General features: G+C 51.0%; 1 protein-coding gene across 7 annotated transcripts in view; it reads left to right on the forward strand.

The window, feature by feature from the left end:
* Galnt14 (polypeptide N-acetylgalactosaminyltransferase 14) overlaps positions 1-16,098 on the forward strand; it is a 200,548-nt gene that overhangs the window by 144,070 nt on the left and 40,380 nt on the right. For 6 of the 7 annotated variants that reach the window (XM_078029434.1, XM_078029436.1, XM_078029435.1 and 3 more), the window contains 3 exons: positions 6,682-6,780; positions 11,535-11,690; positions 14,488-14,555. In XM_078029434.1, the coding sequence (XP_077885560.1) occupies positions 6,682-6,780; positions 11,535-11,690; positions 14,488-14,555 (323 nt within the window). The remainder of the gene's footprint in view (positions 1-6,681; positions 6,781-11,534; positions 11,691-14,487; positions 14,556-16,098) is intronic. The other variant, XM_005322479.4, reaches the window with a different exon arrangement.

Below are 16,098 nucleotides of genomic sequence, written 5' to 3' on the forward strand. Positions count from 1 at the left end.
GCAACGGCTGGTTTCTGGAACTTAGTAAAAATTGCTTCTTTAGATGCTGATTTTAGTAGGGGTATATGGGTTCCCCTGCAGGGTGCAGGGGTGCAGAATGGACTTTAAGTAACGATTAGGACAACCCTAGCAGGGAGAGCATTATATGGGACAGAAACCCTGGAGTCCAGCAGGCCTAAGCTCCAGTCCCCTCTCCTAGCTGTAGAGAGTTGGTCTGTCTGTGCCTCAGTCTCCTGTAATGAGTCTATAAAACAGTGTCACCTCCCAGAGCTGCTGGGAGCATTAAATACTCCAGGTGCTCCATACAGCACCTGGTGGTAGGGGTCCCACAAGTGTAATTTAAACACACTCCACAAGATGGATAGTGCTGTTGCCATAAACCAGGGACTAAGTAGACCAGGGAAGTCACTGGCGAGCTCCCCAGAAACTGAGGTTCAACCCAAGACTTCCCCACCTGTTTGATTCCCGGTAGGTCATGCTACATGTTGGTGTGATCTTCCCCCATTCAGTAACTGTCCTCCATCTCCTCTTGAGGACGCCAGAGCCCTGCTTCACGACTCAGAGCCCTTGTCAATTCTGGGGGAGCCAGTGTGGCTCCTTTTACACCAACATCATAGTAAAATCTGTGCTTTCCCTTCTGTTTCAGTGAGCAGCCTCCCTCTCCATCACTCCTTCCTGCTTTTATGCCCGAGAATAAAATTCTGAGTGTTTATAATTCATGAGCAGGTCTTTCCTTCCATGGAGGCAGCACGCAGCTAGAGGAAGACCATATATCCAGAGAGTCACAGCTCCTGGGTCCTGGCCCCAGCCTCCCCAGCGAGCTGTGGGACCACCAGGAGCCTCATTGATAAAATGGAGACAAGTGTGATAATCATCATCCTTTGTTTTCTAGGCGGCCGTGCTATTTCATGAGCTTGTGGGATAAACAGCATTGTGTACATCATTACAGAACTGCCGTAACTGACAGCAGGGGTCACTGTGCAGGCCCTGATGTACTCATGTTGTCACATATTTGTGTGCCAGGGTAGGCAGGAGGTGGTGGTGGAGTATGGGGCTTGTCCTTCTCAGGTCTCGGATTAGCGTCTCAGAACACCTCCCTGGAAACATCTCTGGCCAGTAAGTGGCACTGAATGTCCCGATGTTGGTGGTCTGGGAGGCTCATTGAGCCCACCTTAACTCGGAGAAATCCAAGGTCTCCTCTGAATCTTTCTTTGAAAGAACAAGAAATCACATGTTAGAAATCGACTTAGAGCAACGTGCTATCAGGAGCTGCTGCGGCCATCTGCCGGCACCCCAGCCTGTGTCCCCACACAGCCAACGCCCCACCTTCCTCCGGGTTGCAGGAGATGGGTTTGGCACCCCCACCCCCACACGGATCCTCCCTGCTCACCGGCTCTGCTCTTCCGTAAAACCCCTGAATCTTTAATAAATTATCAACATGCTTTCTGTGCTGGCGCCAGGGCTCAGCCTGGGCCGCCTTCTCGATTCCCCTGTGCCCCTGGGAGAGCTCACTGTTGGATTTGTCTTTTCAATCCCTCCCACAGAAAGCCCACTGTCTGGGCTGACTCTCCTCGTGGCGTCCAGCATTCAGGATTTTTCTCGACCTCAAGGCCTCTTGCAAGAGCCCAGTGCTCATAGGCTGCGGGCCGGACCTATTATGGCAGGTGTGCAGTGCTCAGAGGCTGATGGGCCCAGCCAGCACAGCACCCTGGGCTCCTTGCCTTGGATCAGGGAGAGTTCACGGGAGACACTAGGGAGGAGCACCAGCTTGGGAGTCCCCTCACCCCATTCATATACCTGCCATTTGATCTAAAGTCAGTTCTGCCTCCTCTTTCCTCATCCGCAGAGGGGAGGTTCCCACCTGTTGCTGTGACATTCAGTTGAGGCAAGAGGTCCCAAGGAGCCCTGAGTGTGAGACACCACCCTGCCATCTGCCTTCCCTGGGCCTGCATGTGCTGGGGACCTCCCAGCCTTCCTGTCCGGTCTCCAAACAATACCTGCTGAGTTACTAGTTCTGCCCATCAGAGTTGAACTGGGTCATCTCCAAAGTCCCTTCATTTTCTAACCCGTGAGCTTATGATTCTGGTTAGTGCCCACCGCTCAGGGACTGCTGCAGCCGCTCTGATTTCTAGCTGGGATAACAATTCTAGCTCCCGTTTACTTGGTGCCTACTGAGTCCCAGGTGCCCTTTGTGCATTGTCTGCTGTCTTCACAGCAAGCCTGGGAGGGAGGGAGGGAGGGGTTCATCCACATTTTACATTGAGGCTCAGAGAAGGTAAACAACAGGCTCAGGGTCCCCAGGCAGTTCTCAGCAGATCCAGATTCAAATCCACCATCTCGATAACGTTGGTGCTGCATTCTTTGAACCCTCCCTCCTCCTGCCTCCCTCTGCCCCTCACCTGCTGTTGGAACAGGATGGAACCACTCACCAAAGACCCCTTTCCTGTACTTGAAAGACCTGACCATGTCACACAGACAGGCAGTCACCTGCAGATTTGGACTGCTGTTAGAAATAATGATAGTTCCTATTTTTGAAGCACCTGCTTGGTTTGGATATGAGGTGTTCCTCAGAAGCTCCTGTGTTAATGCAGGAATATTCAGAGGTGAAATGGTTAGGTTATGAGAGCTGTATCCTAATCAATCCATCCTAGTTTGACTGAGTGGTAACTGCAGAGGGGACATAGTTGGAGGAGGTGGGTCACTGGGGTTGTGTCCTAGAAAGCAGAAGGACTTTGGGCCAGCCCCCTTTCACAGATAAGCACCCTGCAGGCTGGAGAGGTGGATGATTCACTCAAGGTCCCATGCTGGTAGTTGGGGTCCAGACTCCTAGGCCAGGAACTGTGAACTGCTATATTCCATTTTCTGTCTGCATACCCCTGCCTTACCCTGTGAGATTCAGCACCTCCTTTCTGCCTTCTTTACCATTCTAGATGATTCCAACCCTGCCTAATTGTGTGCAAGCTTCTGTCACTGTGCATCGACACACTTGCCTCCCCAGCTAGCACCTCCAAGACAGGGAAAGTGGCTTCTGTCCCCCAAAACTCTTTCAGCAGATAATAACTCCAAATACTATCATTTTGCTCCAGCTTTCTCCTCAGTAACCTACATCATAAAAGCCAGAACTTGGGGACCCGCTGCCTGGTAGCATGTGGAAGAAGCAGCCAGTCCCAAGGCAGTGTTCACAGTCTGCCTGCAGGAGATTTTTCATAGCTTCTTTCCTGGGACCATAGCAGCCAGGAGGAGCTTGGGGCATGGCCACTGGGTACATCTGGGTCCTGGCACTGTCTGCCTGCAGAGTCTCTCTGCTCTGGATCTCTTTTCCCTGCCCGTCTCTGAGTGAGATCAGGAGGCTCTGGGAGCCTGACTTACGACTCTCCCTTTCAGAGATGGCTCCCCTGACTTCCCGCTTGATCCTCACGGTGCTGAGCATGCCCACTGTTGTTCCCCACTGCATGGGCCTCTCCAAGCCCCTTTGTGCAACTTCCTACCTCTGACCAAAGGCCAATCCCATCTGCTCTCCTGGCTCCCCACTGTGTCTAGCTGAGACTGGGCTGTGTCCAAACATAGGCAAGTCCAAGGCCTCTTCTCCCTGGGACTGACTCATAGCACTTTCCTTCCCTTTGTATAATAGTTTATTTTTTGTTTGTTTTATATATATATATATATATATATATATATATATATATATATGAGATAGTAGAGTATATTTGACATATTATACACACATGGAGTATAACTTATTCTAGTCAGGAGCCCATTCTTGTGGTTGTACATGATGTAGAGTCACACTGGTCATATATTCATATATAAGGATAGGAAAATTTATGTCCGATTCATTCTACTGTCTTTCATATTTCTATCCCTTCTCCCTTCCCTTCATTTCTCTTTGTCTAATCCAGTGAATGTCTATTCTTCCTCTTTCTACCCTCCTTTGTTGGGTGTTAGCATCCACATATCAGAGAGAACATTTGACCTTTGGTTTTGGGGACTGGCTTGTTTCACTTAATGTGATATTCTCCAGTTCCATCCATTTCCCTGCAAATGCCATAATGTCATCCTTCTTTACAGCTGAGTAATATCCCATTGTGTATATATACCACATTTTCTTTATCCATTCATCTGTTGAAGGGCACCTAGGTTGGTATCATAGCCTGGCTATTGTGAATTGAGCTGCTATAAACATTGATATGGCTCCATCACTGTAATATGGTGATTTTAAATCCTTTCTGTATAAATCGTGGAGTGGGATGACTGAGTCAAATGGTGGTTTCATTCCAGGTTTTCTAAGGAAACTCCATACTGCTTTTCAGAGTGGTTTCTCCCTCTCCCCCATTAAACTTACTAGTATAAAATGAAAGTCCTGGGCCATCTTCGCCCTGTCTGTGCTTTAGGAATTTGGAGCAGCTTGGCTGGGTCGCCTGTGCTGACTCTTTAGGCTACAGTCAGAAGTGTGTTACCGCTGGTGTCATCAAAAGGCTTGGTGGGGACATGGGTCCACTTTGAAGGTGGCTTATTCAGATGGCTGACAGGTTGGTGCCAGTGTGGGCAGGTGACCTCAATTTCTCTCCTTGTGGGTGTCTCTGAAGGGCTGCTTGGGCATCCTCACAACATGGCAGCTAGCTTCCCTCCACACGGCCAAGGCAGAAACTGCAGGGCTTCTATGATTTGATCTTAGTCTTCACTCATTGTCCCATCCACCAACTCCTATTTCTTATAAGAGATGCCTGATTCAGTGTGGCAGGGGGCTGTGCAAGGACACAAAGACTAGTAGGTGGGAATCCCTGGAAGCCATCTGGGTGGCTGGCTTCCACATCTTATAAAACCACAAAGACTAAGATGGCTACTGCCCCAGGAATGCATTTCCTGACTTTGTCTCTCCCTCAATATGCACGTGGTATACTTAAAGCTTGTTCTAGGAACACAGATATAAACAAAGTCATGAGTCCTTCCCTAGAAGACTTCACAGTCAAGATGAGGAGACAGTTTCACCATGAGAAATGCTAGAACAGATATGTACAGAATTATGGGAGCACAAAGGACAGGTCATTGCCAATCCAGAGGAGTATGGAATGCCTTCTCAGCAGAGTGGCTATCTGCTCTGAGTATTGAAAGATGAATAGGAGCTCCTTCAGGTGGAGGAAAATTTGAGAATAATGATTCATGTAGCATGAGCCATGGCTGCATAGGAGACTCCAGTTGTGAAAAGTCTCAAAGCTATGATAGGAAGCCGGAGTGTACGCATCAAGAACCACTGAGGGGCTTCAAGCCAGAGGAGACCTTGGTGGGCAACACAGGCCTGCAGAAAGATTGGATAGGTGGCTGCTGCCGTGGTCCTGCTGCTGTGGTCCTACCGTGGGGTGGACTGCCTGAGCTGGAGCCGTGGGGGTGCAAGGCAGGGTACACTCAGAAGGTGGGTCTGGCAGGATGTGAGATGGTGTCTTGGGAGGTGGGCCAGACAGGGAGGGCTGCACGCCATGACTTACCCTTTCCACCATCTCTTCCCGTGGGACCTCCTTCCCTGACTCCTGGCAGCTTGCAGACACTTCCTGAGCAGGACAGCCTGAACCCCCATGAGCCTTCAGTGTTTGCTCCCCTCAATCAAACTCCTCAGTCATCAGGGTGGCCACAGGGAGGCAGGACTGTTGACCTAGGGCCAAGAACCCCTGAATGTTTTAGGCCACAGACTTCTTTAAGAATCTATTGAAAACCATGAACCACCTTCCCAAGGGGGAAAAATGCACAATTTGCCCCAAAAGTTTGCAAACAATTTCAGAGGGCTCCACCCCCTTGAAGCCCATCCCTTGGTCTCTGGATCCCAAATTAAAAGACCAGGAAGAAATGGGGAAATGCGAGCAAATGTCTGACTCCCCAAACATCTGTTGTTTGCATCCTCGTTCACTGCCCCGACCCCTGCGCATAACTGGGTGACCCTGAAATAGCGAAACCGGAGGCAGCGTTTACCCAGGGATGGCCCCTCGTGGCACCAGCCTCACTTGGCGGGTTTATTTCCATTATCTTAGTCATTTTTGAGCTGTAGGCTACAATTTTCACTTGCAGCAAGGTATTAAATTGAAATTACCTGGATGTAATTGTCATACAAAGTCATCCTGGGCACGCAGAAGCGAACGCTTGCTCAAGATGGGGGTTGATGGCTGACTCTGGGGCTTCAGGGCTCTGCCTCTTTAAACACGCCAGATCTAGGTGTGTGTGGCAGGAGCTCTGCACAGTGGGGTAGGCAGAGGCTGCAGGCCCAGAACATGCCACCATGAGGCCTCTGCCGCTGAGATCTGCCTGTTGACCTGTGGCATGAACAGAAGGGTTAGAAGGGCACAGATGCGGGGACAGAGCCCAAGACTCAGAGTTGAAAGTGTGCAGCTGCTAGGACCTTGGTGCACTCACTCAGGTGTGCACCATTTGTTTGCCGTATCCGAACTTCCTTTGGCTCCAAGTCCAAGTTCCCCACAAGGTGGCTGAAATCCATCTCAGTCATTTCAGGAGCTCTCTGCCTCCCCTCAGGACCAGGTGAGGCCCTGGGGCTGACACGGTGCTAAGTCACTGGGGTGGCCCCACCAGAGGCCAGGCCTCTATTCCTACCGGTGGCCTCCTTGATGCCTGCAGTCCCAGCCCTTTAGGTCTGCTCTGCCCCCAATGGTCTTAAGTGCCTTGCACTTTCCTTCCCAGGTGCACGCTGCTGGTGTACTGCACAGACCTCCCGCCCACCAGCATCATCATCACCTTCCACAACGAGGCCCGCTCCACCCTGCTCAGGACCATCCGCAGGTAAGGCAGCCTCCCGCCCCTTCCTCACTGGTGGTCCACCCTGGCCCCTGCTTGGCAACGCTGTGTCTGCTCACGGGGTCACCTGGAAAGAGGACTGGGCCCTTCTGACTGCACACTGGGTCACTTGTGTACCCTGGGAGAGGCCATCGCCCCATTTACGGAGAGAAAGTCAGACGCCCAAGGTTGGGAAAGTCAACGAAGCTCATAGAGAGCGAGCAGAGGAACTGGTCCCAGAGCCCTTACCCTTCACCTGCGCCAAACTGCCTCAGGAAGGAGTTCTGTTTGTCCACAACTGATGGAGAAACCGAGACCCAGAGACGCTAAGAACAAATTTCATTCCCAACATCCAGCTGGGATCAGAACCCAGGTCTTCCAAAAACTGCCCCTCCCTGTCCCCCTCTCTCCACAGCCTCCCTCCCACCCGCAGGGCAATGGGGTGTGGATCAGAATGGCCACAGGCCATCACTTCCTGGCCCTCTGCCTTTGGTTCCAACTCGGTTGCCCTCTGGCCTTTCTGACTCATTGATCCATCTGCTGTGGCTGGCCTGTGGCCTGTGTATGGTTTTTCATGTGGTCAAACCCCAGTGATAGCCCCAGCAGAACTCCCAGAACAGAGCTAGGACCCAGAAAGCCTGCCCAAGATCCCTCCACAGGTTATCAGAGGACCCTGGGGATTTCAGACCACTCCATACCCCTCCCTGCACGGCAGCTGCCCTACCCTTCCTTACACAGGCCCCCAACAGCGTCTGCACTGGAGTTGGCAGGGAGGGCAACTGAGCCCCAGAGCTCAGAGAGGTTATGCTCACCCTCAGGCAGACCTGGGCTCATGGCTGCAGCTGGGGAGGTGGGGAGGCCATTGCTAAGCGCACTTCACAGCCGAGGAAGCTGAGCTCTGGATATCCTAAGGCAAGGTCTGTAACACACGCCCTGGTGGAGCCCGTCCCCACCCGCTAGGCAGTGTATCAGATGGTTCCCTGATGCCACAGAGAAGAAATAAGATTAAGTGTGGGCCGCAGAGAGCTCCAAGCACAGCAAAGCCTCTCGTCACCTCTCTCAAACCAGCCATGCTCCCCGTCTCTCCCTGCACACCGGAGGGACCCTGTGCAGTGGCGAGTCCCAGGTGAGGGGAAAGGAGCTCAGCATAACTCGCCCTGGAGGGAGGCACCCAGCCTTCAGCTCCGCTGGCCATTGAGTGATGAATGTCCACTGTACAGGATCAGTGCGTCCCTCGGAAATAGGGAGGGCCTGCCCAGGCATGCAAGAGGCCACTGTGTCTGTTGCCCACATGTCCTTGGCACTTGATAGCTGTCTGCATCCAGCAGCCACTGGCTCTGTCCTGGTTTTCCACATTCTCACCATAGGTCACCTGAGTCGAATTTGATTTCCCAGCAAGAAAGTGTTTGAGGTCACTATTGGATGTCACCACGAGTCTCAATGTAGATTAATAAATTGCCTCACTGACTTGAATACTGCAGGTGTGGGAGAAACAGGGATGAGGGGCAGCCTGGCATGAGCGGGTCTCCTCTGGTGAGGGGCGAGGGGAGAAGGGAATCTGTAGGCTTTCCAGGCCAAGCAGGTACCCAGCGGAGCAGAGGGGGCTGATTCTGAAGCACTGGGCTTCAGCCCTACCACCATCGTCATCTGCTGGGCACCTGGGCACACTTATGGAGCAAATTCATGACAGCTTCAGCCTCCCCACTGCCTTGGTGGCTGCTCCACAGGTCATGTCTGGGCATGTCTGCTAGAGGTTTCCATGAGGACACAGCCTCCCAGAGAGACTCCTGCTTTTCAGGTGTGTGTGTGTGTGTGTGTGTGTGTGTGTGTGTGTGTGTGTGTGTGTGCATGAGAGAGAGAGAGAGAGAGAGAGAGAGAGACAGCATGTGCTCACACATACATGGCCAATGGCCAGCAGAGGCTTTCTCGGGGCCCCTTTCTGCACATGACAATTATAGCACCTACTGCACTTTTCTCTCCTGTCATTTTCTTGATCTCTGTTAGGACAAGGACTATATCTTATTCATCTCTTAGTTAATCTCCCTGTGATTCAGGTTGCTAGCCAAGGAAATGAGAATACTCAGGCTGCCTAGTGCACAGGGTTGCATGAGTTAATTCTGGTAGAGACTGAGAACTGTGCCTGGTGCAGAGTAAGCGCTCCATCACTCTTTGCCAGCCCTCCAGCTGCTCGGCTAGTGAGCTCTCAAAAGAAGCTGTGGGGTACTTAAAGGGCACTTGGACTCAAAAGTCTTGAGTCAAGTCCCTACCCTACCACCTCCTAGCTCTGTGACTTTGGCAGGTTATGAACCACGTATGTAAAGGCAGTGAGGAAAATATTTTGTGTATTTCAAGTTCTTTAACATTCCTGACAGTAAGTTTTTCTCCTGGGATCATCTCAGATACTTGGGGGACATTATAAGATAATCAGGACCAGGGGGCTCCCAAAGCCTCAAAATACTGTGTTTATATTCTCAGGAGTATTTTAGCTGCTGCCCTCAGACCCTTCCTCTTTAGCTCTAACACATCTCTCCTCTTCCTGCTGCTTCTCCATCTCTTTGTAACAGTAAGAAACACTCAATGATTTAACAGGTGACTGCTTCCTGAGCCTTGTGGTCTTCAGGAACCATCTCATCTCCCATTTGGTTTGGAGACTCATGCTGTGCCTGAGCAGGGAATGTGCACAGGGTGAGGAGGCCCAGCCCTGAGCTTTCTGAGGTCCCCAGCAGGGCAGTCTCAGCTCTCCTGTGGGCTGGTCTGATGGACGGCTGCCCCATGCCCTATCTCACTGTCCCCTGTGCCTCACCATCTAGGAAGGGGCTCGGGGTCCACTGGCACCATATCTTTCAGAAAGCACCCTCGAAGCACCAAACCACTTGGCTGAGAGCCATGGGCCATTTTCTGACTCCTTGCAACTTTCAATATGACAGGCCTCAAGCCCCACCCATGTGTGATGCACACAGAGCACAACAGGGACCTGAGAACCATGTGCCAACAGACACGTGCTTACATCATCTGTAGGCTGGGTGGAAAAGAATTTTAGGGTGGGGACAAGGAAGAATATTTCTAGAAACTTCCACGCTTTCAGATTCCCTTCTACCCCTGGTTACAAAAATAAATCACTAGACGCTGAGAGAGAGGCCATAAACAATACTTCCTATCTTTCTTTTGTCACTGATGAAAGGAGGGTCTCTAAGAAAACTTCATCTTTAACTTTCCAGAATTCTGGATGGTTTTGCTGCCAGGCTCTCACAAGGGAAAGATGCTCCAGGAACCCAGGGAGAGTACGATGGCCCCCTCCTCCCTCCCCACTGTGCCTTCTGCTCAGCACTTGGCTTGCTTCTCTCTACCCATCCCCGCCCAGGCCCTCTGGTCCCCTGAGCACTTTTCCTTAGCTGGAGATCTGGGAGGTGCAAAGGCGCACATGGGGGATTCTGAGCCAGGATGCTGGGGGTGGGGGTGGAGAGCATCACAGCCTTGAGGAATGAGAGACTTGCCCATTTCAGGAGAGGGAAAATCAGGCCCTAAAGAATGCTTTACCTTGGCCACTTGTGTTAGTCAGCTTTCTGTCCCTGTACAAAATACCCAAGAAAAATCAGCTTATTTTGGCTCGTGGTTTCAGAGGTTTCAGACCATGGCCACTTGGTCCAGTGGCTATGGCCTATGGCTTTGGCCTTTGACCTGCAGCAGTAGCATGTGGTGGAGGAAGACTATTTGTTCCATGACTGCCAGGAAGCAAAGAGACAGAGGAAGGGGCTGGGGTCTCAATATCCCTTCAAGGGCATGGCCCCTATGGCCCCTAACTTCTTTCCGTTAGGTCCCACCTCCTCAAGTTTCCAATGGCACCATCAGCTGGGGACCAAGCATGCCACACACCAGGCTTTGGGGATGTTTAAGATCCAAGCCATAACACTGGTGTTCCAGCCAGTGCTCATGTCTCTGTGAGACCCAGGGCTCGTCCCTTCTCCTTGAGGGACCATTCGGCTCTGCACCCCCCATGGGGGCTCAGGAGCATGCGTGGTCTCTCGCTTTACATCCTAAATCTTCTCGCTGTTGCTTTTGCTTTTTTGTAATGCCCTAGACCTAGGGGAGCGTGTTCTCAGGTAGAAATGGTGAGGAATTTGGACTCTAGGGCCAGGTTTGCCTAGCTCAGCCACAACAACTGCGTGACCCTGGGCAAGCTGCTTAACGACTCGGCCTCAGTTTCCTTTTTTGCAAAACAGGTACTACTACTAAGAACTCCCCGGCATGATTGTGGGGGAGACTGACTAAGTGTGGGTAGATAAAGGACTGGGAGCAATACAGGTGGTGACAAGTGTGACTACGGGGGTCTCCAGTACCAACAGACAGCAGATTCTAATGCAGTGGCTTTTCAGCATGAGCAGGTGTCAGAAGCTCCCGGAGGGCTTCTTAGAACATGGTTTCTTGGGCTGTAGCCCCAAAGATTCTGACTCAGTCTGGAGTGAGGCCCAAGAATTTGCATTTCTGACAAATCCCCAGGCGGTGGTGATGCTGCTGGCTCAGGGATCAGACTTTGAGAGTCACAGCTGTGCCTCATGCCTATTGCTGTCAGTGGCTTCGGTATTCCTACTCTCAACGCCCACGTTCTGAGAGCAGCTGCTGTGTGCCAGGCTCGGTGCTAGGCTCCTGTCATGCAGCCCGGGGAGCAGCGGGCCTGAAGGCTCGGTCCTGCCTATGGCTCTCCCGCAGGCAAGTGGAACTACACAGACAGAGCACTTGAACCCCAATCTGTCTCACTCCAGAACAACGAGACTCAACTGTCAGCCAGCCTCCGGTCTTCATTCAACTGGTATTTATGGAGCGTTTGATAAAACCTGCCTGCATATAGCACCGTGGATGGAGTTCATGAAGCAATTTCAAATACATTTCCTCATTTCATACCCACAAAAGCCTGTGAAGTAGGTCAAGTATTAATATCACCTGCTTTTACAAGGAAAAGGTAATTACAGAAAGAAAGGGAGGCTGGGAGCTGACAGGCGCCTGCCTGGCTCAGGACTGCACAGCTGGAGGGAGGGGCCCACCTGGCCTGCCAGCCCACGCTGCCCACTCTGCCCTGCTGCCTCTCGGGGGCTCCGTGTGGGCCTCACAGTGAGGGCACAGCTGGTAGCAGCAAAGAAAGGAGCAGAAGACATAGATGCTGTCCTTTGGCAGAGAGGTGAGCTGTACATAGGAGACTGTTCCAGAATAATCCCAGGGAGAAAGTGCAGACGCCCGCGTGTGCCAGGCAGGTGAGCACTCACTGCTGTGATGAGGCCATGTGAGGAAGGACATGGGGCAGGAACAGGGGTGAAGCCAAGAGCAGCCACCCTAAGCTGGGGAGAACCAGGGACTCTGGCAGAACCGGAGAGAACCTGGCAACCCCCAGGGCTGGGGCTGTGGGGATGAGAGCGGGTATGCAGAAGGGAGGGCACTGAGGACCACCTGGGCCAGGCCACATCCCCTGGGCTGGACTTGACCTTCTTCTCCATCCACTCCAGATGCCCAAAGCACATGCTCATCTAAGGCCCTCTCAGCCTTTAGCCACTTTTAGGGAGACCCCACCATCACTTCAATTGCTCTGATTAGAGGAGCAAAGACAAGCCAGGTGTTACCAGGAAAGGGTCTAATTAGCACTTACTGCTGACGATTCTTTTTTTTTTTTTTTTCTTTTCCTTTTCTGTTTTAAACCCTGGACATTTTTTATTCGCTAATCATCTCTCAGTTCAACCAGCGCAGAGCTGCACACGATTTACCTTTTGATGTTCACAGAAGAGAACTCTTGAATTTCAAAGAGCCGGCAGGGATTTGGGGGAATCGAATGCAGAAGCTACAGCCGTAATCAAACCTCATTAGAGGTTATTCTTCAAGCGGAATTTTTTCCTTCTGTCTGCCTCCCCTTCCCCTCCCTTTCGCCCTGATTAGGGGGCTGGCGGTTGGGTTTGTTGTTTTCTTTGGGACAATCATGGTAAGCGATCTCCTCCCACCACCTCTGGTGCAGGCTGAGGCCTCCTTCCCCTCCTCGTCCCCCACCTTCCCACAAACGGTGACAGTGGGCTCTGGGCTTTGTGTTGGGGTTCCTCTCTGCACCTTACGCTAGTTGCCATGGTGAGAATTAAGCCTTCATAAATAAAGGTAGCTCCAGGCAAATTTCCCTTCTCAGGAGCCTCTGCATCCTGCATAGAAAGGGGGGCTGCACCAGAGACAGGCTCAGAGTAGGCAGGCGAGGAGCCGTGCTCTTGACAGCTCCTCCAGCGCCCATTCTGGACCCCCTCTCCAACATACATGGGATCTGAGCTGAGTGGCTTCTGTGGCCCAGGAATGCTTCTGAGACACCATGAGATTTGGGGGTGTTCAGGAGAGGTGCAGGAGGAAACCATCCCCGGCAGGCTTGAGATCCAGAGTTAATATTAAGCCCAGCTCGTGCCCCTTGAATAGAGATCCACTGCACGGGATGGGTAACAGAAGTCAATTCAATTAAAAAATCATTAATGTTGCACAAAGTAGTAATAATTGCTATCGTTTATCATCTCTTAGTGCCGAATGCTAGGTTAAATGACTTATATACATTTTTTTTCCTCTAAGTCTTTTAACAATCCTATGAGGTAGGTACTATTATTATTATTCTCGTTTTCTAGATGGGATATTTTGCTGCACAGAGTAGTAAAGTAATTTGCCCAAGATTGCACAGCTTGTAGAGAGCAACTGGAGGGTGAAACTCATTTCTCCTGTGCTCATCTTTCCATACCCAGTGCTAAGCACCATAGTAGGTATGCATTGAATGGCCCTTAAGCACATGGCTCTGGGCCAAAACCTATGCTGCACTCTGGCAATAGAGAGGACAGGATCCTCCACAAGAGTCCTGCCCTGGGATATGACAATCCAGAGGGGACAGTAGGCAGGTGAAGTACAAAACCAACCACCAGGGTCAGGAAGTGATAAAAGCCATAGGAAGCTTTGGATAGAAACAGCTGAGGGATCCCAGAGAAGGAAGCAATTAATTTCTCTAAGTAGATTGGAAAGCTGTTAGAGAGGAAGTGACATTTGAACTGGTCCTGTGGGCAGCATTGGGCCATTTCAAGCAATTGGAGAAATGTCCCTCTGTGAATGAGCAGGACATGTTCAGATAGCAGCATGGGCATGGGACCTGGTGGGAGGCCCCGAGGAGCATGCAGAGAATTTGGGGTGCAGATGGCAAGGAGCCACCATGGGCTTTTTGTCTGTTTGTTTGCATTAGTAAGGCAAGTCACTAAAATCATGCAGATTAGATCTGCATCTGAAAGCTTGCTGTGTGGCTACAAGGAAAACAGTCTGGGACTGGGGGAGGCTGGACCATGTCAAGCCTGCAGCAATAAACCAGATAGAAAGGGTAATAGGGACAGAGGTGGAAGAGGTGAAAGTGATTTGAGTGACATTTCCAAATAGAACCACCAGTCTCGCTCACTCCTTGGACATGGGTTTGGGGAGACAGTTGCCTGTTGAGGATGGCTCTTTGATACTGATCTGGGGGGCTTGGTGTGTAGCAGCAGCATTCACTAAGAAAGGGAAGGCAGAATTCCAGCCCTGATGGCTCACAGATGAGCAGTGTAACTGGACAAGTCCTTTGGTGGCTCTGAGTTTTCACTCTTCCAGTGCAATCATGTCTGTTTTAAAACTGCGGTTCATGTATACATATTGCCACTAGAAGTCATAATGATTTTTCTTCTTTCCTTCTCACAGCGTATTAAACCGCACCCCTATGCATCTGATCCAGGAAATCATATTAGTGGATGACTTCAGCAATGACCGTAAGTAATATAGGTCACTGGCAATGTAGGCATAGTGTCTGGATCCAGCCCCTGTGTAAAAGGCAGAAGAGAGTTCACTGATTTTCTGGGTATGGAAGAAAGCATGGGTGGATAATAAGCATGAGCGACTCCTGGGCTCAAAAAGGAGATAAATCTTACACTTAGAAACAATTCCTTGGATTCCCTGATGTCAGTTTTTGAGGATTCAAGTAGCTAAATGTATAGATACTTGAGTAGTTTGGTTGGTGTGTGAGTGTGCATGGGTAAGCATGCATGGACACATATGTGCAAGTGTGTGCACAGAGGCACATGTGTTTGTGTGTGCACGTTTGTGCATGCACCATGTGCATGAGCAAGTATATTCTGCAAGCACAGGCCCTCTAACCTACATTCTTAGATGTGGGAAAAGACACCAAAACTTCAAAGGCTCAGTGCTAGGACTGAAAGCCCAGAAACCATGTCTGTCATTGGAGGTTCCTGATTCTAATGCTGCATTAATCTGTCAGTCTGAGCTGAGACTGGCAGGCCTTCTCCTTTTCATTCCCTAAGAGGTCTGATGGGGATCTACCCATGGGTGGTTGGGACCCCCCCATGGTTCATCCCATCATCTGACCATGGCACAGTAAGCAGCTGCCTTTGAACCTTCCAACACACTGGTCATCACCATTTCCTACCTCATGTCCCCTTAATCTCCTATCAAAGAACCTAGGTCCCACTCAGATGTACACCCTAGATCTACTTTCCCCAAGAAAACATGCTGGGGTGTTCCAGACAGCTGCATGTTACATTTGAAAGGCCCAATAACTGCACTAGCCCTGTTAGAATTCAGGAATTGTTAATACTGACACCTTCTCCAAGAGCCATTGTCCCGTTAGCCTGGGTACAGTTCCCTGTAGTCACTGTCATCTAGGCAGAACCATCTCTTCCTGGTGGCAGGGGAAGTTGGGTGACCACTGGGGACAGCTTCGAGTCTCAGGAGAGTAGAGCCCATCCCCACAGCTGCTAGACACAGGGCACAGGGAGCCCTTCCCACCACAGGGCTGCACGCACTGGAAACCCACACCTGTGAACAGCCCCAGAACTTCTGGGACGCATGTCACAGTGGGCTGCACACAGACCCAGGGCACTAAGGTCTGGACTCCCACTTCCGGAATGTGGTGATCATCTTCCCCCTCCCTAGTGAAGAAGAGCTTGAGGTGGGAGAGACATCAGCCCTGCTGGGGGTGCACTGGCACTGAAGCAGGAGAAAGGATTCACTTAGGGGTGAATAGTCGAGTGGTTAGAGCTGGGCTCAGGAGTTAGTCTGCCGGGGCTCAAATCCTTGAGCTGGAACTTACTAGTTCAGCAAATCATTAACCTCATGTGTGTCAGTTTCTTGTCTATTGAAGGAGCTGGCTAGAATCATATAGAGTTTATATAGGGATTCAGTGTGTTAACACAGCCTCAGCGCTTAGAACAGGACCTAACCCAAAAGAAGCCTGGGAAAGTGTCTTCTGTCACTCATTAGAGTCCAGAGTCAAGCAGAAAGACCAAGACCAGTAAA

This window comes from Ictidomys tridecemlineatus, chromosome 12, assembly GCF_052094955.1.
Source record: "Ictidomys tridecemlineatus isolate mIctTri1 chromosome 12, mIctTri1.hap1, whole genome shotgun sequence".
Taxonomy (NCBI): Eukaryota; Metazoa; Chordata; class Mammalia; order Rodentia; family Sciuridae; genus Ictidomys; species Ictidomys tridecemlineatus.